General features: G+C 35.3%; 3 protein-coding genes across 7 annotated transcripts; all 3 read right to left on the bottom strand.

The window, feature by feature from the left end:
• Window positions 1–11: 11 nt before the first annotated feature.
• LOC147390741 (WAT1-related protein At5g64700-like) lies at window positions 12–3765 on the bottom strand. 2 transcript variants are annotated; one of them, XM_086417283.1, is made up of 6 exons: window positions 3484–3765; window positions 2755–2934; window positions 2388–2646; window positions 2118–2261; window positions 1725–1876; window positions 12–1144 (listed from the first exon to the last, which is right to left on the bottom strand). In XM_086417283.1, exons 1-6 carry the CDS (start codon window positions 3663–3665, stop codon window positions 967–969), a joined length of 1095 nt encoding a protein of 364 aa, XP_086273409.1. In that variant the 5' UTR covers window positions 3666–3765; the 3' UTR covers window positions 12–966. The 2 variants fall into 2 exon arrangements, with proteins under 2 accessions (XP_086273409.1, XP_086273407.1); XM_086417281.1 differs by having other exon boundaries at window positions 15–1144; window positions 2118–2276; window positions 3484–3764.
• Window positions 3766–5305: 1540 nt separating this feature from the next.
• On the bottom strand, window positions 5306–13905 carry LOC147390742 (uncharacterized). 4 transcript variants are annotated; one of them, XM_086460083.1, is made up of 4 exons: window positions 12817–13905; window positions 8680–10877; window positions 6506–6668; window positions 5306–5859 (listed from the first exon to the last, which is right to left on the bottom strand). In XM_086460083.1, the coding sequence occupies exons 2-4, from the start codon at window positions 8809–8811 to the stop codon at window positions 5831–5833; spliced, it is 324 nt and encodes a 107-aa protein (XP_086316209.1). In that variant the 5' UTR covers window positions 8812–10877; window positions 12817–13905; the 3' UTR covers window positions 5306–5830. The 4 variants fall into 4 exon arrangements, 1 of the variants encoding a protein (XP_086316209.1); XR_015183272.1 differs by having other exon boundaries at window positions 5324–5857; window positions 6600–6668; window positions 12817–13904; XR_015183271.1 differs by lacking the exon at window positions 5306–5859 and having other exon boundaries at window positions 5864–6668; window positions 8680–8916; window positions 10737–10877; window positions 12817–13877.
• Window positions 13906–17087: 3182 nt separating this feature from the next.
• LOC147390743 (uncharacterized) lies at window positions 17088–19373 on the bottom strand. Its single transcript, XM_086457229.1, has 2 exons — window positions 18356–19373; window positions 17088–18043 (listed from the first exon to the last, which is right to left on the bottom strand). The coding sequence occupies exons 1-2, from the start codon at window positions 19335–19337 to the stop codon at window positions 18006–18008; spliced, it is 1020 nt and encodes a 339-aa protein (XP_086313355.1). The 5' UTR covers window positions 19338–19373; the 3' UTR covers window positions 17088–18005.
• Between the last annotated feature and the right edge of the window lie 7664 nt (window positions 19374–27037).

Below are 27037 nucleotides of genomic sequence, written 5' to 3' on the forward strand. Positions count from 1 at the left end.
ATTTTTGGGTTCAATCAATTTGACACACATGTTGGACTGCTTTGGATCAACCTCGGCAATCATATGGGTCAATGTTTGCTCCGATTTTTAAAACATTAGTCTCAAATATGAAACATGGTGATATGTTTTTGAATTAATTGAGCCCATGAGACTAAGAGTTTCAGTCCATCAACAAAAACTAGTCCACTGTATATTTTAATCTGTTAAATTTTTTAAAAGTTAAAATAATTTGATTGGGTACAATCATGTTCTTTATCGATTATCAACGATGCTCCTTCCTAAAATATTGGGCTCAACAACATAAATCATATTTTGCCTTACAACTTTAGGCATAGCCTTCAAGTTTAGCATGGTAGGTGATTTTATATCAGGGTGCATAGCATGAATGGTGAATGTAATGATGATAGCGTCTATAGACACCCCAAAATTACACAACACGAGAATCCAAGAATTAGGGAGACATAACAGTCGGTTCAATCAAGAATCTGGTCACTACAGTTTCTATATGTCCTCTCGGATAGGCCGAAGTCTTGGATCGTTGCTCTTTGCATCACAGGGCAACGACATCCTAACATCACCATTCAACTATTATCTTATAAAGCTATGTCTTTTATCAATATAGGGTCTCTAGATCTTCCCAACTACCTCAATCCACATCACATGGGACAAGACCTAGACGATGGTCATGAAAAATGAGGAGAGTTGATGTATGAAACTCACGTCCAAGAAAATCAAAGCTATTTGGCCAATAAATATCGAAATTTCCAAGGAAAAAAGCCTCAATAAATGGCCATTTAGAATATAATCATCCTCAATGATTACTTCTTTTCATTTGCAATCAGAACAATTACATCATCATTAGCTATGGATTTAATGTTTGATGATCAAGATAACTTTTTTTTCCATTCCGTTCTCTTTGGAAAATATAATTATGAAGAACAGAAAATTTAATCATCATCACCATAGTCACTTTATTTCATTAGTAATCGTCTCAGGTACTTGATCCTTAGCTATGGAGATCTCTAATGTTTGGTGATCAAGAGAACTTCTTTCACTCTCAGACTTTCCTTTGGTACAATTGTCTTTGCTCTTGCCCCATAATACACAATAAAGGCCAATTATTATGAAGAGTGCACCAATCAAGCTGCGAGAAGTAAAGCAAACAGAACCCGATCAAATCAAATGCTGATTGCTACAACAACCAGTTAAATTTATTATCTAAGCCAAATTTGTGAAAATTTTGCTAAACATTTTATGATAAAAATGCTGTTGGAAAAATCTGGGATTTATCCTATATGTTTGAATGGAAGTAAAATGGGTATTGTGAAGTGGACTGTAGATGTTTAGTCCTACGTCACATGTCATATAGAAACAATTAAAGAATGTAACTCTTAGATGGAAGTTCTCACATAGTTTAGTGAGTGTGAGATAGATATGGATAAAACCCACTTGCATATGCGGGCCCATGGGTTTTAAAGGGATTTGGATCTATTGGTCCAAAAAAAAAAAAATAATTTGTGCGCATGCGATGCACTTAGGAGGGGGGGGGGGGGGGTGCTAATCTCGGATTTAAACCTCTAAAAGAGTGGAATGATAAAAAACAAAGGGCTCTGATTTTAGGAATAAATGAATTGAAGAGCACTAAGGCACAATTATGATGATTATATGGGAAGCCTATAAACTACCAATGCAATAAGCATATATATGCCATATTATGTGCTCACCTGCCCAAGTGAAGCCGCTCTGCAAAGGCAATTGCCGAAAACATTGCAACTATTATTAGTAGTAATGGAAAAAACATGGCTGCAAAAACTGGTCCTTTCTCACTAATACACCATGTTTGTAGGCAGTACAGTAAGGTAGAGTTCACAACTCCCTATCAAAACGAGAATTAGAAAATTATTAACTTCTTAACCTCAACGTATTTAATTTTCTCTTCAGATTCTCTAAGTTCGGTCATTAACCTTCAAGGCCTGTTAAGCAGACCATAGTTTTTAAGTTCCCTACAAGCCCATGAATAACGAACCAATTAAGAGGCACATGTTCTACTTCTATCCTTAGTTAAACGAGATAATATATATGACATAGTACACTGGAAAAAAAAAAAAAACACTCACACAGTAGATGATGGTTAAGAGCTGCACATTCCATTCCAATTTCCATGATGCGGTTTTCCTACTAAAAATTAGTGCAAGAATAGAAGATTGCAATGAAGCAATGAGACAAATCAAAGTGTTGAGTGAAAACTGAGCTGGATAAACCTTGCAGATCACGGCCTATGAGTTAATAAGATAGAAAATTATACCGATTAACAGTATATGTTGATAACTAATTATTGAAATTAATTTAGTTTTAGAGGATGGAGGGATAATTTTTATTGTAAAGACCTGAAGAATGAGCCAACCACTCCATGCAACATGGCTTGTAAGAATAAGAAGTGAGCCTTTGATCCAATCATCTTTATGGTGTCTCAACCCAACAACAGAACTTTTGGTATTGTGGATGTCGATCAATGGCCTTGCAACGAAGCTTTTGAATGGGTATCCTCCTTTCCAAAACGTAAATACAAGTGCTCCACTAACGCATATAAACGTACCCAAGACCTTTGCTCGGCCTTTAATACTTCGGATCAACACTTTCTCTATTCTGATGAATGAGAGAATTAAATATGTTCACACCTCTATAGTGTGTGCATGTGTGTGAGTGTATTAGTTGTAATATCGAAGGCACTATGTGAATGGTGAACATTATTACCCTAGTAGAATCGATAGAAGAAATGTTAAACTGGGAATAACACCACTCAAGGCACTTGCAACGGTTGCGGATGTATAATTGAGGCCAGCATAATAGAAATTGAGATGAATAGTAGTCCCAAGTGTCGCGAGCATGAAGATCTTCATAAACGTAGAAAATGAAATGGCAGGACGTTGTTTCCTGCATTGTACTTAAAATCTTAATTAAAACAAGCTTCCAGCCCTTAAGCGAGAATCCGTGACTAGGGCATTGGCATAGTGACACACAATCCATCTTTGTGACATACAGGTGCAAGCTAGTTTTCCCTCCACATGACCATGTTTGGGCATGGTCACATGGAGTTACTTAAAAATCGAACGGAATTTTAAAACTATGGTTCCACTCATAACTATAAAACTCGAAAACTCAACTAGAATCGAATGCCCATCAAGTTGAGTAAAAATAAAATATTTAGACAATACTTTTTTAACATTTTAAAATAAAAACATTTATAGTTTATTCTCCACAAAATTATTATACAGACACTCACCCATTTTCAAGTTGATTTGGCCTAGTAGACAAATAGACTAGACTACATTTGCCAAGTGATTCGGTGGGTTGGTTCCGTCAAGATTGAAATCCAGCTAACCTCAAAATCCAATTGAGTTGAGTTGACTAGACGTGTTTTATAACAATGAATGGAGCTAGCTAGCCAGTGCGCAAATTCATGGAAATGGGGCGCTTGCTTACCTTTCAAGCACATAAGCCATGGGGCCTAACACAAACATGGCAATTAGGTGGCGGTACACTACAAAGACGAATTGATCGAGGCCCTTGTCGAGAGAGATCTTGATGAGAATGTTGGAGCCGCCATAAGCTAGCTGGACAAAAACCATGGCCAAATAACAAGCACAGCTTCTTGTGCTTCCCATCCCTCATGTGCACCTGAATTGAGCTTTGAAGCCCATGCCTCTAATAAATATATATCTAATGGATCAACCACTATTTCTAGGATGCCTTTGGTGCTTTCTTATTTCAGAAATTTCCTTTAATAAATTAATGGTTTGGGACTCTGGGTAGTGGAATTCATAATCATGGATAGGAGATGCCACTTCTCTTCAACTTTGGGTAGTGGCATTGAAACACATATGCCATGGACAGGAGATGCCCACTTCTCTTCAACTTTGTCCTATTCTCCCTAAATCGCACACAAACACTTATAGTCCAACTCATAAGCTTGACTCAATTATGAATGTCCTCTGAGTTAAGTTGAGAACTCGTGAGTTGATTAGGACTAGTCAAATAATGTTTTGGTGACTTGAAACTCTGTCTAATCAACTCGATTAGATTGGATTTTGAGGTGACACAATCTCAAAACTCAATGGAACCAATTCAGTGGTCAACTCATCCAAGTCAAGCTCGAGAATGAACTCGGGTTTTGAATCCACTTCCAAAGTCCATGATTGTTGAAGGAGATGCATCTTTTAAGTTAAGAAAAGGGTACAAAGTTTTACCCTCGAGGAAGATGACTTTGTTTTGAGAGAAAAATCAAAGGATGCTTAGTTATAGGATAAAGATGAGTACATTTTAGATCTTCTTCTGCTAATCTCAGTTTAGACTGAGGTTAAGGGGTATGGGGATCTCAAATACTCACCAAAACATGGACTTGGAGTTGAAGTTGATGGTTTTGTTCAACTAGAGAGCTCGATAACGATAGATTTTTTTATTTATTATAGAATAATCATGGGCTTTGGAAGTGGGGTTTAAAACCTGAGTTCATTCTTGAGCTGGCTCGGATGAGTTTCTGAGTTGACCACTGAATTGATTCCATTGAGTTTTGAGTTTGGGTCGCCTCAAAATCCAATATATTCGAGTTGACTTGCCAAGTTTCGAGTCAACAAGTTTCAAACAATTCTAGAAAATACAGCTGAGGTTTAACGTCACGTGCATTTATTTATTACCCACATGATGATGAATCAGGTTCGTTATATTTTACCTAACCATTTCTATACATTGCTTTCTATCAAACTTTTTTTTTTATTATTATCAGCACCTCTCTCTCTCTCTCAAAACTTCCAAAAAAGAATATGCAGTCTCTCTCTCTCTCGCTCTCTCTTTTTTAAAAGAAAAATATTCAAACATAACTTCTAATCAACAAGTAGGTTTAGGTTATGTTCTATCATTTGATTTGGAGCCCCTTTTGTTTTGGAATCCGTAATCACGTTTATTTTTATTTAATATATTTCACCTGGTCAAACATAACTTCTAGTAGACAAATAGGTTTAGGTTATTATTCTAAGCTATAAAATAGTAAATTTGTGAAATGAATAGTTTTTTTTTTTTTTTGTGAGATATTTACGAAAATGAGACGTCATATTTCCCAAGCAACGATGGCCGAAAGTCGTTGTTTTTGGAGACAAACGACGGACATTGCTGTCGCAAGGGTAGATGTAAAAAATGTGTCATTCTTTTTTGAACAACAATTATCACTTATCAAGAAAACGTCATGAAAAATGATGGTTTTTCTTTATAGCAATTAACGACAAGTGGAAATCATCGTTTTTTGTGTCAAATTTAAATTTAATCAATAACTTATAAACGATGGTCATTATCTGTATTTTTTTGCAACATTTTTAACGACATCCATTGTTTGTTGTTTTTAATATTTTTCATGTGAGAGGAAAATGAAAAATGACCTTGGACAAAAAATTGAAATCTAACAAAATAACTAAACACACCCAAAAAAAAAATTACATTTTTCAGATTAAAACCATTTTCCTTCAATTTTTACATGTGCAATCATAGTCCAACATGCTCCGTTTTCATGATGTCGATTTTAATCCAAGTAGTTTCAATTGAAGTCTAGGTTCATTACTAAAATAATAAAACTCAAAGAATTAATTATCGTTTGTGCCAACAACTCAAAGAATTCAAAGGAAACTGTTTGAAGCACCACATCCCAATGTTGAAAATTATTTCTCAAAAAATATCTTCTTCCAACTTCACTTCACTTGACTTATAGAAATCAAAATTAACATATGTCTTTCTCGATCTTTGGGAAGAATGACGTAGCGATTCTTGCTGACAACATGCATTCCTACTTCTTGCGACATATTGCCAAAATCTCTGGATGAAAAATTAAAAATCATTGTCAGATATATAGTAGAGACACCGACTAGCTATCTAAAGCAATCCAAGAGATTATGAAAGAAAGATGAATTTACTAAATTACAAAATAAATATATAAATGACTTTGCTTGAGCTCAAATTTTCAATAATCTCCTACTTGTTCCCCTCAAAGTCATTTGTGAACAACACACATTACAAGAGGATGTGAGTGATGTGCAATGCTTGGACCAATAGTTCACACATGAACAAAAAATTGTCAAAAGAAGAGATGGATATGTGTTTTTCTCAATCTTCCACCATATTAAAAAGTCAAGATCACTTATGAATTTTTGCTAACAACACCCCAATTCATATGTAAATCACCACATAATTAACATTCATTTTCTGGTGTTGCTAGTAAAAATTAGTGTGGTAATAGAAGTTCTCAAAATAAAAGACTTCTCACGTTTACCATTGTCAGACATTCAATTATTTTATTATAATTTATATGTATAGTGTCTATCTACCATATAAAGCAAGAAAAGTACATCTTTTGTATAGAACTTTATTCAGAATTTGGGCTATTCAATAATATCGACATATGTCAAATTAACAAATGTTCCTTCCCCACTCTATAGAATCACATTCCCATGAAGGACCTCACCTATAAGAATATCGCAACTATCCAAATTTACATTAGATGCACCTATCACTTTTCCTTTGACAACACAATCATGTGGTTGTTGCAAACGATTCACCTTACAAGGACCTGTCTGTATGCTTGGTGGGTCAGAATGTGACTTATGATGTGGAGAATCTGACCTCATCTACAAAACCATGTAGATAATATCATTGTAACAATAAAAGTTCACTCCTTTAATAAATCATGAATATAAATATATCATTATAAAAGGTCTAGACTTTCATTTATAAAGTGAAAAATGATAACTATACAATGGACTTAACTCCAAAATGAATCAAGATATCAAAGTGACTATATAATCTTGAACCACAACTTGGTAGGTGATCGATTGTAAAGCTTGCAATAAAGATGCAGAGATAGAGATTTGAACTAAGACTTGGGCAAGTCGAATTCGTTCCACAGGGACAGTTTGGATTCAAAGATTCAATCGGATAAAAGTCTAAAACAGAATTGAAAAACAGATTTTTCTTAAAAACAAAATTGATTTGTTTTAAAAATAGAAAAGAAATTAACAACTAATTTGTAAATGAAATTGAAACTACAAATAGAGATTGAGGATATAAGAAAGAGAGATTAGAGAAGTTAATCAAACATTTGCAATTAATCCATAATGTAGATAAATTCGGAATATAACTCAATCCATGGAGCAAGTCATTGCTCATGGATCGGACGGTGGAACAATTAAATCCTTAAGAGTAATCAAAAGATATTCATGAAAACACTAGTACAATTGAGATTGTCCAACTTATCTTCTAATTTTTCACATAGCATAGCCATTCTTGAACTTATCTAAGTAATGGCTATCTAAGTTGGATCAGAATTATAAGTTGGATTACCTTAATCAGAAGAGAGTTTTCAGAATTAAAACATGTAAGCAAAACAAGAATTTAAATCTACACTAGAGGGATTAATTTGCTATGACTTTCTTAACTTCTCTAATGAGAATTTAACCAATCATTGCAAGCATTAAAATTGTAAAAATTAATAAAAGATCAAAGAACATGGGTGAAGAAGATGAAGATGATGATCGATTCGAATTGCTTCTTTTATAGCTCTCCCAACAATTACACAAACAATGAATGATTCCTCTTGATGTTCTCACTATACTCAAGATCTCACCCAAAGAAAAATTACAGAGAATTAAAGAGAGGAAAATCAAAAATTAGAGAAGAAGAGCCTAAGAGGGACCCAAGAGGGGACCCCTTCTTTGAAATCAACCCTCAAATTTATAATGTTTGTATTCGGGTAATCGGGGTGATTTGGCGGATAATTCGATTCGAATGGCCCAATCAGTTACAATCACCGAAGCTTCTGTAAAAATCTCGAGGACAAATTCCTCGAAATGACCGCGGCGCGGTGACGTGGTGCCCAAAATCCTCAAGATTTTGCCGGATGCTTCCTTTTTGCTCGCATGTTGTAACAGTAATTGTTATTTCTTTTGTTGGTTTCCAAATGTGCCCTTTTCACCTGAAATTAGTAACAAACTATTGTTAGCCACATTAATTTGGGATTTAATAAAATTTATTATTATTTTAAGGGAACTAGTATTTATACGATGGTAATCTCGGTGAAATTACGGTCCCAAAATGATATTATTGGGACCTTATCAGTAGGTGCAATTTCTTTTGCTGGAAAAAAAATATTCCACTCGATGATCCTGGTATGGTGTACTAAGGAAAAGATATAACCCAATCTCTTTCACCTAAATCCTCACTACAATTAATTGCAAGAAAGTTTACAAAGATCAGTGCCCATCTCCTATGATAAGTAGCTTGAAACAACAACCCCAAATAAGAAGATACATGGGTAATAAAGCAAAAGAACGAGTAAAAGCTAGTGCTATTTGATAAACATTAAACGAATGAGACGTTGACAAAAGGTTCATTGGATGCCATCCCCGACGAATGGGGGCAAACTTGCTATGAAAAAGAATTAAACACATTTTTATTATTATTATCAAGAATTCAAAAGAAATTTAATCAAGTCAATTCGTAATTCCCCATTAACAAATTCTAGACTAGCAAGAGTAGATTTGAAGAAGTCATTTTCTATTATCTAATTTTCATTTAAAAACTATAGTATTTCTGTCAAAACACAAAGATTTATGATCCAATACTAAGATGCCAATGTTCTACCTGTGAAGAATTGCTGAGATTGGTGGAAGACCGCATTGGCGTCTTAGTAGAAAAATTAGATTGTTGTAAAATCTCATTCACCTTTCCCATCTCTTTTGCAAATTTAGCCACTCTATTATGAAGGATTATCATTTCATACGCTAAGGTTTACTTGTAAGGAATTGAAGCACATACGACAATCTTGAAAACACCTAAACCTATTCCCTAGACATGATCCCGACTATCAAGATCACAAACCTATAAAAAAATGTATAATATCAATTCTTGCTAATGAAATTATATCATACTTACTAATATCAATACCTACTACAGGACATCACATTATAATTACAAAATATCTAATCAAAATGATGCACATACCACAGTCACAAGGTCATGGTCTAAATCATTATGTTTACTTGAAGGATCATTAGCAATCATTCTATTGATGGCTTCTTGCAAAATAAATAATAATCAAGAAATATAAAGACGAGAATCAATAAATATTACTAATAATAGATATATGACAATAGACAATGTTTAATTGTTATACAAGTTTTCCCTTTGAACTAGACATCTTTTCATTACATTAAGTACTATTCATTCTAATTAGAACAGAGAGTGAAAAAGAAAAACCTTCCATCATGAATTTGAGCATTAGAAGGTAGAACCACAAAAATAAGAAATTAAAGTATTAGTTAGCCCTCCAATTCTTCGCAAACTCAAGACTATTGCACACTTGTAAATCTGAGTTCAGATATGAAGTATAGGATCTATATTTCCAGAAGACAACCTCACATTTCTTGAAATTACCAAACTACCATGTAACGGCTGTGAGAGAAGAAACTGCAAAGCTCACTACTAGAAAAGAGACCTATACCGATGGTTAGATCCGTCGCTAAATCCTCCTAATTCCGTCGTAAAATATTTAACCGACGGATAGGTTTTTCGTCGGCACTCGTTGGAGATTGTTGTGTCGGTATTTGTTTTAGCGACGACACAATAAAATTACCATCGATATATACCTTATTTTCTGGAAAAAATTTTGTCCGGAAATTTATTTTTCATTAGTGGATTACATCTTTACCAACAGTACTCTTTGCCATCGCTATATCTTATATCGATAGACTTTGTAAGTCCGTCGGTATATGCTATTTTGTTAAAAAAAATTTTTTACAAAAGCTAGCCCAGCGCATACATGCCGCGTTTGTACCAATTATTGTATTTCCTGCAATTAAAATCGGTGCACACCTCCGTTGCTTCCGTATTTCTCTGACTCAATTAGCTTCTTAGTGAGTGCCATTTCAGATTTTGGAAGATTGGCCAATAACCAGGCTGCATCTTGTCGATTGCCTGTATGTCACCTCGTGATCTAAGTAACTATATAGAAATGTCTTGCATCACACTACCAATGAAGCCAAGACTTGTTCAGAGTCTACAGTTTAAGGAGACCTTTCCCTCTCTATAGGGACTTGACCTTCACAACTTGCCCTTTTGGCTGAAGTAACTCAGCCAAATGTTCATGATTGTATTGGACATGGGCTAAGTGTGTCACTGTTTCCATGTGTGGATTAGAAAAATAAAACCCCAATAAAATCTACTACACATATGATGACTACAAGTGAAATATTTCTGAAATTATAAGTATACAATTACGGGCTAAGTGTGCCACTGTTTCCATGTGTGACTTCTTTCCTTCCTCACTTATTCCAGTCACCTAGACGATTACATGGACAGATAAAAAAATTCTAATTTTTTTTATTTTATTTGTCTACCGCCCTAAAAGTTCTGCAATTGAATAACAAACAATACTAGTAGCTTCATACCAGACATGAAAAACAGGACAAAAACTTCAAAAATAGTTTAACCAACAAAGAAATTGGAGAACAAGATCAAACAAGCTGAAAAAACAGATTACCACTTACAAGAACATAATAAACAACATGAATTTGACATAAAAGCTGGTAAATATTTTGCATAGCTATGGGATCGGTAAAGAAAATGTTAGACTCATTAGGCAATAGAGGGTTAAGTGGAAATCTGAGAATGCACTCTGAATAAGCTTAGTTATGTTAAACCTGTCAATGAATTTCTTCAGTTTATCCACAAGTTCACGACCAACCCGTTGTGCCTTCAATTTGTGAACAATGGTCGCCATAGCATCTACTGGTTGTGAATTTAGGAGGATATCAAGCTTCACCATATCAGAGGCTATATAACTGTTAACCACAACCATCAAGGAATACAGTAAGTTATGTTGATATTTTCTTCACTATGGCACTTAAAAACAAGTCAAAAAATGATCAAATATGACAATATAGATTCATTCTTGAACAGTTCCAAGCCATTGCCTTTCTGCTCTCTATGGAACAAATAATTTCTGATAACTTCAACAGTAAATGGTTCGGAATGACATAATAGAAAATTTTCTATTATATGCAATCTCCAATTGTTATGAACTGAAAGAAAGCCAATATATGAAATCATCATAAAAACTACAAGCTGTAGTAAAGTAGAGAAAGGTGAAGCTTGAAATAGATGCAAACATGGAAGCACTAATGTGGTATTCTTTCATGTTAGCTATGATTTAGCATACATTCTTCTGAGGTAAAAGGTCAAGTAGTACATGTCCTATTTGTAATTTGGATTAATATTGCAACACTTACAGAGCCCAAGCCACACAATAAAGCATACCATGTCAGAAAGGTTGTTTGGAAGAGTTGTTACCCTTCTGAACAACATGCCCGACATTAGAAATACAACTGTTTTTATCGAACTCTAATTGAATGTTGTACACCACAAGTGGGGGCTGATGACCTGCCTGAAAGAACAATTATACCATGTCCCTCATTGATACATTATTATATATACAATTGCACACATTAAAAACTCAAACCTCTTTCACTCAACACAACTCTCTAGAAACAGATAACCAACTAATAAATTCAGTAGAAAGTAAAAAAAATTCTCAGTGCTTTTTTTTTTTTTCATTGCTAGTCATTTACACATATGTGTGCTAACAAGCAAAAAAAAAAAAGTTAAATTGTCTTAACATGCAAAATAACAGATTGAACTTATGAAGGTAATAACCTAGCTGCTGTCCTATTCACTCCCTTACCATTATTGAAATCAATAGAAGGTAATAATTAGTCTAATGACTTTGATCACTATTCAAATCCGAATAGCAAATATAGACAACCTAAATATGGCTTATCATGGAACTTAAATAAGCATTAAAACATCTTAGAAGAACAAATTATTATGAAGTTGATACTTTCCAAATAACATACTATTTTTTTTAGAAGGAAACTTTTTTACAATGATTTTGAAATATTTTCTCATTTGACTCTTCGGAGCGGTGATATTTTGAAATTTCCAATTCTACTTGAGGTTAAAGTTTCAATATATATTAGTCATAAAAATGGCATAACGATAACAAAACACATTTTGGTATTAAAACTCAAACTAGGAATGCTGTTTTGGAAAATTTGAAAAAGAAATGTGGAAGAGGATCCTAATAAAAGTTCCACTTTAAGTCTTGAATGTGAGAATTTCTAATGCATATGTGCTTGAGTGCGTGCCACAAAATGAATTGAGCAAATACTTGGCTGAGACGCAGATAAGGGAACCCTATCAAAACTTAAATTGTAATGAGAATAGTCTATTAATTATCATAATTAACCTCTCACTACCAAACCAAATTCAACAATCACAATAAATTCTGTAGATTCAAGAGCATTACTTGCCCCTTTCTTCGATAGAAAAATAAATTGCTCTAGAGAGGTACAGAATGAGACGGCATTCAACTTTGACCACAAGCAGGCCTAATCCAAATGAATAATATAAACAACCTAAATATGGTTCCCTCCACTTTCATCATTGATCACCTCTTTGAGCACTAAGATTTCAAAACTTTTCTCGTCGAAACAGTCAATTAATTTACCAATTATGCTTAATCTCATAGGCAATTGATCAGCAACGCAATACTAAATTTCAAATTTTCTCCAACAAAATTGAATGAGGATTCATATAAAACTAGAATCATTTAAAAAAAAAAAGGCTAAAATAGATTTAGATAAAACTCACATTAACAAAAATCTCAAACCAACAAATAAGACAAATAAAAAAAGTGAATAATTAGAGGTAATCGATCTATACCTGAAGATCGAAATAAAAAACCCTCGTTTCGATCTCCTTTTGATTTACCCCCAAATAACCTCCTGATTCAGCTCGATTTCTAACGATTTTGTTGAATGAATCGACTACCACGAACTAATCGATTACAAATATATTCTCCTTTCGATCTACCCCAAAACAAACCTTTTGATTCAGCTTGATCTCTTCGGTCTTTAACGATTTTGCTGAACGAATCGACTACAACGAACTACTCGACTACAACTCTATTCGATCTCCTTTCGATCTACCCCAAAACAACCTAGAATCGAAGAAGATCGACTGCAACAAACTCCTCGACTATAACTCTATTCTTCTGTCTCTTGTTGGTCGAAGGAAATAAAAATTGAGTGTCTCTTGTTTGATTGAGGAAAATAGAAGATGAGGAAAAAAAAGGAAAACTAACTCTACACCGACGAAACCCCTTTTTGTCCGTCGCTATAGTGCTCTAGTACCTACGGATGGAATTTTTCCGTCTCTAAATATCAATTTTCCTGTAGTCGCTGTCAGTTGGGAGAGCTGGTGAGGCCACCAACCCTACTTAGTCAATATTCAGTTCATCTGAATAGCATTGCAATCTCTTTTGGTTTGAAACCTCCAAACTCTCTCCACCAAATCCAAAACACAAGAAATCCTCAAAAACTCAAAAAAGAAACCAAGCCAAGCTGAACTTCATGCATGCATAATTTGAGCTAACTTGCATTGAAATAGCTTATTTGGTGTGTTTGCTCATCTCATCTTTCCTCCCCTTCTTCACATCTCTCCTGATCTCTATTTTTCTTTGTTTCTCTCTATCAGTCTCTTCCTTCCTCCATGGAATTACACATTGAAGTGTAAATTGAAGGAAATTCACGAGACCATAAATGGATTGTGTACTGGTCATCCATACAAACCCATTAGGAATCCCAAAGTGAGAAACCCAAATAAGATTTTAAAAAAATGTGAAGGGTAACAATAATGGAGGTTTTAAAGTGACAATCTCACAAGTTTCGCTATTTTTAGCGAGATCGTTACTAAACAAACCTGCAAGGTGTCACTTTAAACCCATGATCTCATCACTTGAACAACTTACGATTTCGCATGTTCACGCACTACATGAAAACTGGAAAATTCGACATAAAAATTTGACGAGCCAAAGCCCCATGAATTTTAGATACTGAATTTTGATGGTCTAGGACTGTCGAAATTCTTGTTGTTCCCAGATTTGACGGTTTAGAGCTGTTGAATCTCTCTCATCCTTCATTAATTTGACAGTTTCGGCCCGACAAAAAAAATTTGACAATGAAAAATTCGACACCAATTCGATCTCTTGGTCTATCGAATTTTATGAAATTTGACGGACTAAAGCCGTCAAATTTAGGCTTTTTTCACATTGTGACGTTTTGGTTATTAAAATGAATTGTTGGCTAGAATCCTAAATTCGGCTCACGAAATGGTAATCTACCCAAAAAAAATTTTATTCTATAAAATAGTAAATACTTTCCCTATTTTAATTTCAGTAAACACTGTGAAAAAAAGGCTATATTTGACAGTGGAATTTTGTAAAATTTGATGTAGAATACACTTTTGGACGGTTTAGAGCCATCAAATTAAGCGTTGAATTCACTACTGAAAGCAGACATAATTTCACAAAAAAAACAGCAACTAATCGAATTTGAATCATTGTGGAAAAAAAAACAGAGCTACTATTTGCCTCCCAACTTTTATTTATTACATCCAACTTCTTAAATTACTTATCACACCTTAATTAAAGATTAAAACACACCTGCAACAAAATTAGACCTGCTTCTTGAAACCCAACTTTTACTTATTAAATCCCATTTCTTAAATTATTTACCACAACCTAATTAATGATTAAAACACACCTCAACATTACAAATCTTTATCTCACATTATATTCAAACAACTTCAACAGTGGTCTACAATAAAGTCATTCTTCAAAGAAAGGATTAATGGTATTTTTCATTGATCTCTTCTGTTACTGTATAACCAGTATATAAAGAAGAAGATTCCTACAATTAAGTCAATCACCCATAATCAGTCTCATTTACAGCTATACAATCACACCCAATCATTCCTAATTAAGCATGATCTCACAGCTAATCTTAATTAGACTTAGAAAGGAAAGAATCACAAATGATTCTATACTACTGATCTCCTAAAATCTCAACACTCCCCCTCAAGTTGGTGCATAGATATCACACATGCCCAACTTGCCTAAAAATTTTGAGAATACTCGATAGGAGACTGCTTTGGTGAGGATGTCGGCCAATTGATCTTCTGATTTTATCTTAGGCAACTCCACAATCTTTCATCTAACTTTCTCCTTGATGAAAAATCTATCCACCTCGACATGCTTTGTACGATCATGTTGTACTGGATTATGAGCAATGTCACATGCTGCTTTATTGTCACAAAACAATCGGATTTGTTGCCTAGATAGGTGACCCAAATCCTGTAAGAAGAGTCTTAGCCATAATGCATCACAAAGTCCTAGTGCCATACTTCTAAATTCAGCTTCTGCACTTGAACGAGCAACAACATTCTGTTTCTTACTTCTCCAGGTCACAAGATTACCACCCACAAAGGTAAAGTGACCAGAGGTAGATCGTCTATCATCTACTGCACCGGCCCAATCAGCATCAGTATATACTTCTATACTCTGGAAATCAGCATTTTTTTTTAACAAAATTCCCTTTCCAGGAGCACTCTTTAGATACCTCAGAATGCACATGATCGCATTCATATGTTGTTCTCCAGGATTATGCATATATTGACTTACCACACTTAATGCATAAGCAAGATCTGGCCTTGTATGAGCTAAGTACATCAATCTCCCCACAAGTCTCTGGTATTTTCCTTTATCAACAGGTATTTGATTGGGTTCAACATATAATTTCAGACCTTCTTCTATTGGTGTATTCACAGGTTGACATCCTGACATTCCAGTCTCCTGTAAAAGATCCAAGGCATACTTTCTTTGAGATAGAAAAATTCCTGTACTTGATCGAGAAACTTCAATCCCAAGAAAGTATTTTAGAGGACCTAGATCTTTCATTTCGAATTCTCTAGACAAATAATTTTGTAGAGCCTTTCTTTCTTCAGGATTATTTCCTGTAACCACCATGTCGTCCACATATACAATGAGTGCTGTAATCTTATCATGTTGTTTCTTCAGGAACAAAGTGTGATCTGAATTGCTTTGATGATAACCAAAATCTCTCATTGACTTTGTAAATCTTCCAAACCATGCTCTCGGGGATTGCTTCAACCCGTATAATGATTTCTTCAATCTGCACACCTTTTGACTCTGTTTTTTTTTATGCCATGCATCCTGGTGGAAGATCCATGTATACTTCTTCAGACAACTCGCCATGCAGAAAGGCATTCTTCACATCGAACTGTTGTAACGGCCAATCCAGGTTTGCGGCTAAAGATAGTAATACTCGAACTGTGTTGATTTTAGCCACAGGTGCAAATGTTTCTGTGTAGTCGATCCCATAAGTTTGAGTGTACCCTTTTGCTACCAGTCTTGCTTTAAAGCGTTCAATACTCCCATCTGCCTTGTACTTCACAGTATAAATCCAACGACACCCGACTGGTTTCTTTCCTGGTGGACACTCCACGAGTTCCCACGTTTCATTCTTCAGTAATGATTTCATCTCCTCATTCATGGCTGCTTTCCACCTTGGATCAGCTAAGGCTTCCTGCACACTGTTAGGAATAGCTACAGTAGATAATTGATTTACAAATGACTTATTTGATTCCGACAGACGATGGTTAGACCATAGTTACTCATGGGATATTTGACTTTACTAGACAATTCAGGTTCGTATGTGGGTTTAGGAATACCTCTAGTGAGGCGATGTGGTAACTGTTTTCTGGATGGCTCAGACTCTAAATTAAGAACATCCTCAGCACACGACGATTGGTTTGGTATATCAGCATAGGCGTCCTCGGATCCAAATTGTTCATATGATGGTGGAGATTGAGTTATATTTTCTTCTGTCATTTCTTCAGCTTCAGGGTGCTCATCACCACTTGGTTCCAGAGTTATATCACCTGATTCCAATTCTCCCACTTCCTGATTTACTGGTTCAGATTGTTCGGATTCACCTTCCTCAGAGATGCGATAATCATAATCGAGAGTCTGAATTTCCTGATGGTACTCCCCCTGAAGTTCAGACTCAGAGGAAAAATACATCGTGTTTTCATGAAACACCACATCCATTGTAATAATCATTCATCGAGTTGGAGGGTGATAACATCGATATCCTTTTTGGTGTAAGGCATATCCAACAAACACACATCGCAAGGCACGTGGCATTAACTTGTTGCGCTGGTGCTTATGGAGGTGTACAAATGCCACACAACCAAAAACATGAGGAGGCAGATTTGGGGCAGTTGGAGCGACTATAACATCAGTTAGGGCTTGGAGAGGTGTCCGGAAGTCAATTGAGCTGGAAGGTACCCGATTGATTAAGAATGCGGCAGAGGTAAGTGCTTCTCCCCAATAAGATATTGGCATATGTGCTGTTATCAAGGAAGCTCGAACAATCTCCAACAAGTGTCGATTTTTTCGTTCAGCTACTCCATTTTGCTGGGGTGTGTTGGAACAAGTAGTCTGATGAATGGTTCCATGTGCTTCTAGATACTGCTGAAGATCAGAACTTTGATATTCTCCACCATTGTCGCTGCGAAGGACTTGAACCTTGGCGTTGTATTGAGTTCCAATCATTGTATGAACTTTTTGAAATAACAAGTTCACTTCACCTTTGGACTTCATCAGGCATAACCACGTCATTCTGGTACAATCATCAATAAAAGTAACAAACCAACGTGATCCACCCAAAGTGGGGACTTTAGATGGACCCCAAACATCAGAGTGTATAACCATAAAAGGAAGTGGACTTTTATTCAAAATTAACGGAAATGAAGCACGATGGCTTTTTGCTAGTTCACAAACATCACACTGGAAACTAGACACATCACACTTTGCAAATAAACTAGGAAACAATTTTTTCAAATAACCAAATGAAGCATGGCCTAGGCGCCGATGCCATAACCAAATTTCAGATTTCTTCTTCTCCCCCGCAGACCCATCTACTATCAAGGCTTGTCGCAATTTGTTAGAATCCTTCGACTGCAAGTCTAAGTAATACAACTTCCCACGCTTAATACCACAACCAATCGTCTGTCTTGTTTGGATGTCCTTAAATACACAAAATTCAGGCCAAAAAATGACAATACAAGATAAGGCTGCAGTGATTTGGGAAATTGACAAAAAGATTGTAATCCAAAGATGGAACAACTAAAACGGAGTCCAAATTCAAAGTATTAGTAAGAGTTAAGGATCCTTCCCCAATAACTGGGGTCGTATTACCATTAGCTGTGGAAACAATTTTTTGTGAGGAAGGTTTAAGGGTTGATACCTGTCTAGAATCAAAAGTCATATGATCTGTAGCACCAGAATCAATTATCCATGCACTATTAATAACAGGTGCAGAAATATTTAAAACCTTACCTCCATTATCCGTAGCGGCTACCAATGCAGAGGCCTTATCAGCAACATTCTCATCTGTTCTCATTTCAGCAACAGCTGCAGTGGAGGTCTTCTTGGAGTCATTCTTCCGTTGATTGCGATTATGATCCCACCATTCTGGATATCCCACCAGTTCAAAACAACGACTCTTGACATGACCAGTTTTATTGCAATGAATGCATTTGAAGGTTGACTTATCAGCAATAGGGTTCATCTTAGGATGATTGGTCTTGGATCGGTCTTGCCAATTTTGGGTTGATCGCTGTCGAGCTACCATTGCGGAGGTGTCAGGATTATCAGATTCTCTTTTCAAAGTAGCATGACGTATTGCCTCTCGTCGAACTAACGCATAGCATTCTTCCAAATCAGGAATTGGATCTTTACGTAGAATCTCTTCTCGAACATGTTCGAAATCACCATCTAGTCCATCAAGAAAGATGTGTACTCGTAGTCGTTCAATGGATTTTTTGTATGCGGCAATGTCATCAAGGTCTTTCATGACGACCTTATCTCGATGGTCCAATTCGCGGAAAATCTCAGTCAACGCTCCATAGTATTCAGAGAGAGATTTCCCACTTTGTCTGGAAGTAAATGCCTTTTGATTCAACATAAACACTTGCAATTCATCACTTCCATCATAGAAAGCCTTTGATAACGCACTCCAGATTTCTTGAGCGGTGGGTAAGCGTAAGTAACGCTTCATAATTTCTGGACCCATGGACATTAATAGCCATCTCTTCACCTTTTGATTTTCCGCATACCATTTTTCATAACCATCGTCTGATTCTAGCGGTGGCTTTGTCTTACCCCGAATGTAGGAAAGTTTTTCCCGTTCAGCAATATGCATCTCCATTAATTGTGACCAAACATCATAATTGGATTCGGTGAGGATGATTCCTGCATTAAAATTACTTTCTGACTGCACAATAACTGGAACTGATTTTGTTCCAAATGATTCCTGCATTTTTTTTTTCTTTTTTTGGGTAAGATGCAGTTAAATAGAGGAAACACTAGGTTTTGTACAGCAATACAGTAACTTTAGAGCTCTATTCTGCTATCCAGATTAGATGTTTCCGCCATTATCTTTTAAGGTATGAAAAAAAACTCCAGTTAGAAAGAGGATGAGAGAGGATGTTTTTGGTGGTATTAAAAAGGAGGGTTGAGGTTTAGTGGTGCTGGCTGTTGGCAGAAGAGGTTGAAAGAGGTTTGAGGATGAAGGAACCAGGGGGGTCACGGCTGTGGGCTGTTATGAGGATGAGAAATAAAAAAAATGATTTCTCAATCTATAGAACAAGGAGTTTCTTTGCGCTCTTCGACGGTGGTGACAATGGCACAGCGATGGCTATGGTGACTGCGGCAATACCACGACGACTATGGTAGTGGTTTCGGCAGATTCAGCAAAGACTTCGATGAGAACTCTGAATTTTTAATTTCTGGTTTGCAATTTCTGCAAATTGATTTTTTTCCTTTTCCCTTTTTTAATGGTTTGTTGAAGATTTCACTGAAGAAGAGCAGATCTCAACACTACCACCAATTCAGCGATGGCTTCAAACAGTAACAATGGTGGGATACCACATGTTGACGTGCATAACTTATTTGACGAAATGCCTGTTAAACACCATGAGAGAATGAACACCTAACACTGAGGATTGCAACAGAGAAGAGCATTGGGAGAGGTTACAATGGATCTGAGTTAGAAGGTCCAAGCCTGGTCAACCTGATTGCAAGATCAAAAAAAAACTGACCAATGCTCTGATACCATCTTCAAAGAAAGGATTAATGGTATTTTTCATTGATCTCTTCTGTTACTGTATAACCAGTATATAAAGAAGAAGATTCCTACAATTAAGTCAATCACTCATAATCAGTCTCATTTACAGCTATACAATCACACCCAATCATTCCTAATTAAGCATGATCTCACAGCTAATCTTAATTAGACTTAGAAAGGAAAGAATCACAAATGATTCTATACTACTGATCTCCTAAAATCTCAACAGTCATTACTCAACATTACCAAGCATTTGAGCTGTTATAAATATAAGGTTTTTTTTTTTTCTATAAAAAATAGTATTTATTTTCTAATTATTGCTATATATTATCCGAGGATGCATTTTTCTTTGGAATCTTAGAAGCATTATCCCATCTCAAACTCTCTTAAGTATTGCTATAGATTATCTGAGGATGCACCATACTCAACCAAGTCATGACATGGCCCACTAAGCTTCCTAATTAACCTTTGTATCATACAAGAACTCCGATAAGAAGAAACACCGAACTACAAAATGTCTCTTAGAGAAAACCACAGATAAAGGGATATTGTCAATCAGTTAGAAAAAAAAAATTGTTTCTCACTTATAAAAGTTTAGAGAATGCAGAAAAAACAACACAAACAACTCACCATATCATCCTAGATGTTGTCAATCAAATGAACTTAATATTCTAATTTAAGAATTAAACATGGATAGAAAAAAAAAAAAATCAGTTGATTGTGCAACTAGTTCAACCAGAATGATTTCATCCATGGCCCAATTCAAGAGATTACTACATTGATGGGTTGAAGTGCGATGCGCTGCAGTAGAAGATGATGGAAAAAGAAGAAAAAGAACTTAACAATTAGAAAGTATTCCAAAATGTAGTGCAAGGGATCGGACGCACAAGGAGCTGTGCTTGCTATTTGGCCATGGTTGTGGTTCAGCTAGCTTTCGGTGGCTCAAATATTCTCATCAAGATCTCTCGACAAGGGACTCAACGTATTTGTCTTTGTAGTCTATCGCCATCTAATTGGCATGTGTGTGTTAGGCCGGTAATAAGCCATATATTGCTATGAATTTTTCATGCTAGTCACTCCCATTCATAGTTTTAAAAATCATTGAGTTGAGTCAACTAAAAACTCGGCTAATTTGACTCGATTCAATTGGATTACTTGGTAACTCGGCCCCCAAACTTTATGTAACCACCTCTCAAAGTCATTAGACAAATCTTCAAGTCAATTCTTCAAGATCAACTCGAAAATGACTCGAGTTGCACTAGAAATTTGGCCGAGTTATAAGGTTATATAATTTTTTTTTCTATTGAACAAAAATTAATAGGGTAAATTACCATGTTGTGAGCTGAATTTACGATTCCTGCTAATTGTTCATTTTAATTGCTAAAACGTGAATGTGTGAAACAGCAGGTTTTTCAAGTGAAGAGATCGTAGGTTTAAAGTGACAATCTCGTTAAAAGTAGCAAAACCTTTGAGATAATCACTTAATACCTTGAGATTGTCACGTTAAACCTGCGAAATTGTCACTTTAAAACCTCTGATATCGTTACCGTCCATATTATGGTTATTAAAATGAACAGTGAGCCAGATTCGTAAATTCGTCAAAAGTTGGTCACGTTTTCGTAAATATCTAAAATTAATAATTTATATTTTAAATTACCATTTTGTGCGTTGAATGCACTACGTGAAAACTAGAAAATTCAACAGAAAAAAATGACGGGCCAAGGTCCACGAATTTTAGAAATTGAATTTTGACGGTCTAGGACCGTCGAAATTATTGATGTTCCCAGATTTGACGGCTTAGAGTAGTCAAATATCTGCCATCCTTCACTAATTTGACAGTTTCGGCTTGTCGAAAAAAAAAATCTGACAATGAAAAATTCGACGCCAATTTGATCTCTTGGTCCGTTGAATTTTATGAAATTTGACAGCCCAAGGCCAACAAATTTGGGCCTTTTTTCACATTGTGATATATTTTAGGGTCAATTACCATTCTGATTCTCTTTTTATTTGAACCGATTAGAGCCGGGTCTAAAAATGGAACCGAACTGATAGGAACATGAACCATTAGGTTCTATCCAATGGTTACCTAGAACTGATTTATTTTATCATTTCTTTTCATATTATAGATGATTTAAGTTTTTTTTTAATTTAAAAATAAATGCATGTTACATAAAATTCTTCAACTTTTAATAAGGATCTGATATGATTTTGGAGCTTTGTGTCTGATTATAACTTAGAAAAGCTTAGTGTCATAAGCTTTGGTTTTATTTATTTACCAAGTCAAGATAATGCGTATATTTTGAATTTGTAGTTTTAACTCTTTTTGAAGCTTAAAAAACAGGTATTACATAAGTGGTAAGATAGAGGGGGCCACCACAACAAAGATTCCCTTCTCTCTCTCTCTCTCTCTCTCTCTCTCTCTCTCTTTCTCTCTTCTGCTTTTCTATTTCAACTTCTGTTTCAAGCCAACTTCCTCTTATATAATTCGTTGTTAGCTTTCCCCAACAATCAGGTTTCCTCTGCCTAGTCCATCATTTCTTTGTTTCGGGACATCATAGTTTAGATTGTGGCAGGGTTGTACAATGGACTTAAAGATTTTCACCCATTGGACATTATGTCATTATTTTTTCGATTAGTTACCATCATTTCAAACTAAGATGAACTTGGTATGATTTTCATTTTTCTAACTCTTCATTTATTCAGAGAATGAGTGTATTATGCAATCAGTGACTAAAACCAGTTGCCCACCCTCAGTTTTCTTGGATTGCCTCGTCACCTTAAAATGAGTAGAATGCTCTTTGGTGCGAACAAGAGTTGTTGTTTTTCATCAAATTATTTAAGTGATGCAGATGATATCTTCTCAAAAAATCTCAAGCTTTTAGGTTCACCTTTTGTCAGTTCATCCTCATAAAGAAATAGATGACGTAATAAATGATTTAATTCTGAATCAGCAACTGATTGTTTTAGTTGTAATTGCAAATCATGGTTGTTCCAGTTCCTTTTGGAGGCGTCTGGAGCTGTTTTTATGTTTTCTCTCAATTGAAGACACCCTATCTAAGGCAAAGGGTAATGAATTCATTTTCTTTTTAACTAATTTATTCATATCATTGATATGAAATAATTATCCCCTTTTCTTGTTAATTTTATTAATTGTGAAAAATGATTATTTTATTTTCCTTATTGATGAATCTGATGCATAATATTCATGCTACATGTCATATTGATCAAAACTGAAGGTATGGGCAGTGAATTTATTGTTATTCAGGCTTATCTCTTCTTAGCCTTCCATTACATGCATAATAATTTTAATATGCTTTTATCACTGCTTCATTTGCTTACACCTTCCAATATAACCTTATATATACTTTTATCATAATTTTTTTTTAATAAGTTGTGTGTGTGTGTGTGTGTGTGTGTGTGTGTGTGCAGAATGGCAAGTCAACAAGCCATGAACAATGCTAGGCCTCCAACAGTGAAGATCTGAGGACATCCTGTTGCTCAGAAGAGCGGTTGTTGTTCTTCTTAAAGTTGGTAGTAGAGGCTGGGACTTGTGTTGCTTCCTCCATGAAAAAAAAGTAAGGCTAGGTATTTAAGTGTGTTTTGCTTGTGTAAATATTGGAATGTATAAGTCGATATCATTTGTTGTTGGGCTTTGTGGAGCCTAGTTATGTTTGATCCGGTTGGCGACCCGAATACTGTTTGCGTGGTATTTTGATGGGAAATTTTCTGAGGCTTAATCCATGGAGTGGAGGCTTGGGCCGATAGGCCCAAGTTGGAGCGCTCATGGACAATCCTCCTGGGGGCAATACCCCCAGGAAAATTTTTTGGGTCCATTTTGTAACCCATTGTGAATCCTGTGCGTAATATATAGAAGTCGTTTTTGACGATTAGGGTTTTTCAAGGTTTTGGTTGTCGTTTTTGAGACTTGAGCCGTATTTTGTAATTCTTCTCGATAATAGTGAAATCCCTGCAACTCCGTGGACGTAGGTAAATTGCCAAACCACGTAAATACTGTCTTGTGCATATGATTACTTTATTTCTTTTTTCGACGTGTGTTTTTCTCTATTTTTTGTTTCTCATAGGTTGGGAATTTCGGGTTGAATTCCTTACATTTGCGCCATTCCATCAAAGATTACAGACCTCTATCCTATGCTAACCATAGTTTCAAATATTGGAATGTATCGACCAATACCATTTGCTCCACACCATCAAAGATTACAGACCTCTTCACTCACTCAGTTGGGCTAGTTAGAAAATTGATCCAATCAGTTCAATTGAACGTATGGGTAGCCTGATTTTCTCATAAATTGGGATTTTATAGTAAGCTTGACCCACCAAAACTTGTGTGTCTAATTCGAATCGGTCCAATCGATCTATCTGGATTTTAAAATAATGTTTTTGGCTTCAAGAGCTATATTTAGGACACTCGGAATTGAATTCTAACTTCCACTAATTCAAGTTGGTTATATTTTCAGAGATATGTACTTTTTATGTGGATCAGTTTTGCTATCCACTTAACCATCCACAAGATTCCATATGATAAAATGTTTGGGCTCATTCACTTAATTACATGTTCCAACCATCTATACAATTAAGATTATCATTATTTGCGATTCTGTCCAATTATGGGAACCATAAATTTTTTTCAATCTAAGAGCCAAAAGTAACAATGCAAAAGGCTTTAATGGATTTCTTTTTGAATCTTTGAAGGAAAAAAGAACTATTCAGATTTCTTTATTAACGATGGTTCTGTCGATATTTTTAAATTCTTTAAATGTGAGGTTCTTAAAATGAAAGAGGAAGAATTATGATTTTTCTTTTCAATTTTAAAAGAATTTGATGATTAATTAGAGATTTTTGATTAAATTGGTTCGGATGAATTTCTCTCATATCCGATCATTCTGCAATTAATTATTGAATCTTGTAGATACAATTTTTGGTTAAATTTCTTGGATTATTGTTATGTTTCATTGCCATTTGTAGGAAATGGAACTGATTTGGAATTGAGAAGGTACCCTTTTTATGTTGATCAAAGTTTATCCAAAAAATCCAAGGTTGACCGAACAATTATTGATCCTTCTTTCAATTTTATCTAAATTCACATTTTCTGTTAATTCAACTTTATGTAATCTGCTTTCAATATCTCAAACCTCATTCTTCTTGATCCTTCTATTGCTTTTTTTCTATATTTATGGATGTTGTTGGAATCTATCTATATATTATGCCATTTCTGTTTTGGGTTGCATAGTTCTTTGATTTCTCTTGTAATGTGTATATGTTGTATAATATAAATAATAGGGTACTTTGATGAAATCTACTTGAAGTTGAAAGTCATTCAATTGTTTGTAGTTATTCTAGTTTATTCTGATTTCTTCAAGTCCTAATAACAGGGTTGAGTGCAATCTTAACAGATAGAATTGGAAGAAGACCACTTTTATTTGTAAGCTCTAGCATTTATAAGGAGTACCTAGATAATGAGTATTTGTTGTTTTGATTTGCATTATATTCTTTTTCATGAAGGCTCTATTATTGGATTTGTGTTTATTTTTATTGGTATTTTTGATATTTTGTGGGGTTTGATTATGTTTCAATGGGTGTGGATTATAGGTAGAGAGGACGATAGATTTGGTTTATGGAGTGGGGAGTGTTGATTTGATGGGGTTTGATCTCTCAGAAAGTCGTTCTTGGGTGGGAGGATTTGGATTTTTCTAATTTTCGCATAATTCTGTTTATGGAAGCAATATATGAACTATTGTGGTCTCATTGATGTTTTTGTTTCTGGTATTTAATGTGTAGGATCATTCCAACAGCCCTTGCGCCTATTGGGGTACGTGGGTCCTCAACTTGTCCTTCCTTTGTTTCTCACTTCTTCATTATATCTTGGACTACTTTTTATTGAATTATAATGATCTCGAATTGTCCCGAATCAAGTCCAAAATCAAGAGAACCAAGATAAAATGGTGTTTTCATTGTTCTTCTATTTATGAATTGAAGAATTGTGAACCGTCCATTTTTTGTAAACCACTTTTGACGAGGCTAAAAGTTTCGGATTGAACTGATATTTGGTGAGAATTATCTCCTCATCATAGAGATCATCCTCACCAAAAATCAGCTCAATCAGAAACTTTTAGTCCACAGAGGACAAAACTTGTTGTAGACATATGAGTAGATATATGTGTACACAAATCCTGATCCATACATATATGGGAAATGTTTAGCACCAAACATTTTGGCAAAACATTTTTCAAAACATGGGTTAGAAGTTTTGGAATAGGCTGATTTTTGGTGAGGATGATCTCTATGCTGAGGAGATCATCCTCACCATAAATCAGCCCATTCCAAAACTTCTAACCCCATCAAAAATGGTTTAACAAAAATGGACGGTCCACGATTTTTCAACTTGTAAACATAGGGTTAGAAGTTTTGGAATAGGCTGATTTTTGGTGAGAATGATCTCCTCACCGTAGAGATCATCCTCACTAAAAATCAGCCAATTCCAAAATTTTTAACCCATGTAGGACAAAAATGGTTGACTAAAATGCTTGGTCCCGTTCAATACCCTACACTTTACCAAACGTGTTTTGTCCTACATGGGTTAAGGGTTTTGGAATAGGCTGATTTTTGGTGAGGATGATCTCTATGGTGAGGAGATCATCCTCACCAAAAATCAGCCCATTCCAAAAACTTCTAACCCCATAAAAAATGGTTTACAAAAAATTGACGATCCATGATTTTTTAACTTGTAAACATGGGGCTAGAAATTTTGGAATGGGCTAATTTTTGGTGAGGAGGATCTTTTAATCGTAGAGATCATCCTCACTAAAAATCAGCCCACCCATGTAGGACAAAACACATTTGGTAAAATGTAGGGTAAAGTGTAGGGTGTTGAACAT

This window comes from Akebia trifoliata, chromosome 11 (assembly GCF_017979445.1).
Source record: "Akebia trifoliata isolate Shusen 1 chromosome 11, ASM1797944v1, whole genome shotgun sequence".
Classification (NCBI taxonomy): Eukaryota; Viridiplantae; Streptophyta; class Magnoliopsida; order Ranunculales; family Lardizabalaceae; genus Akebia; species Akebia trifoliata.

Coding starts and splice junctions, on each gene's coding strand:
- LOC147390741 (XM_086417281.1), bottom strand. CDS start 3,665: ATGGGAAGCACAAGAAGCTGTGCTTGTTATTTGGCCATGGTTTTTGTC. Junction 1,877..2,117: donor TCTTAACCATCATCTACTGT/GTGAGTGTTTTT, acceptor TCGTTTTGATAG/GGAGTTGTGAACTCTACCTT. Junction 1,145..1,724: donor GAGCGGCTTCACTTGGGCAG/GTGAGCACATAA, acceptor TACTTCTCGCAG/CTTGATTGGTGCACTCTTCA.
- LOC147390742 (XM_086460083.1), bottom strand. CDS start 8,811: ATGATAATCCTTCATAATAGAGTGGCTAAATTTGCAAAAGAGATGGGA. Junction 6,669..8,679: donor ATCTCAGCAATTCTTCACAG/GTAGAACATTGG, acceptor ATGGTTTTGTAG/ATGAGGTCAGATTCTCCACA. Junction 5,860..6,505: donor TAGTTGCGATATTCTTATAG/GTGAGGTCCTTC, acceptor TTTTTCATCCAG/AGATTTTGGCAATATGTCGC.
- LOC147390743 (XM_086457229.1), bottom strand. CDS start 19,337: ATGCAGGAATCATTTGGAACAAAATCAGTTCCAGTTATTGTGCAGTCA. Junction 18,044..18,355: donor AGCCGCTACGGATAATGGAG/GTAAGGTTTTAA, acceptor TGTGTATTTAAG/GACATCCAAACAAGACAGAC.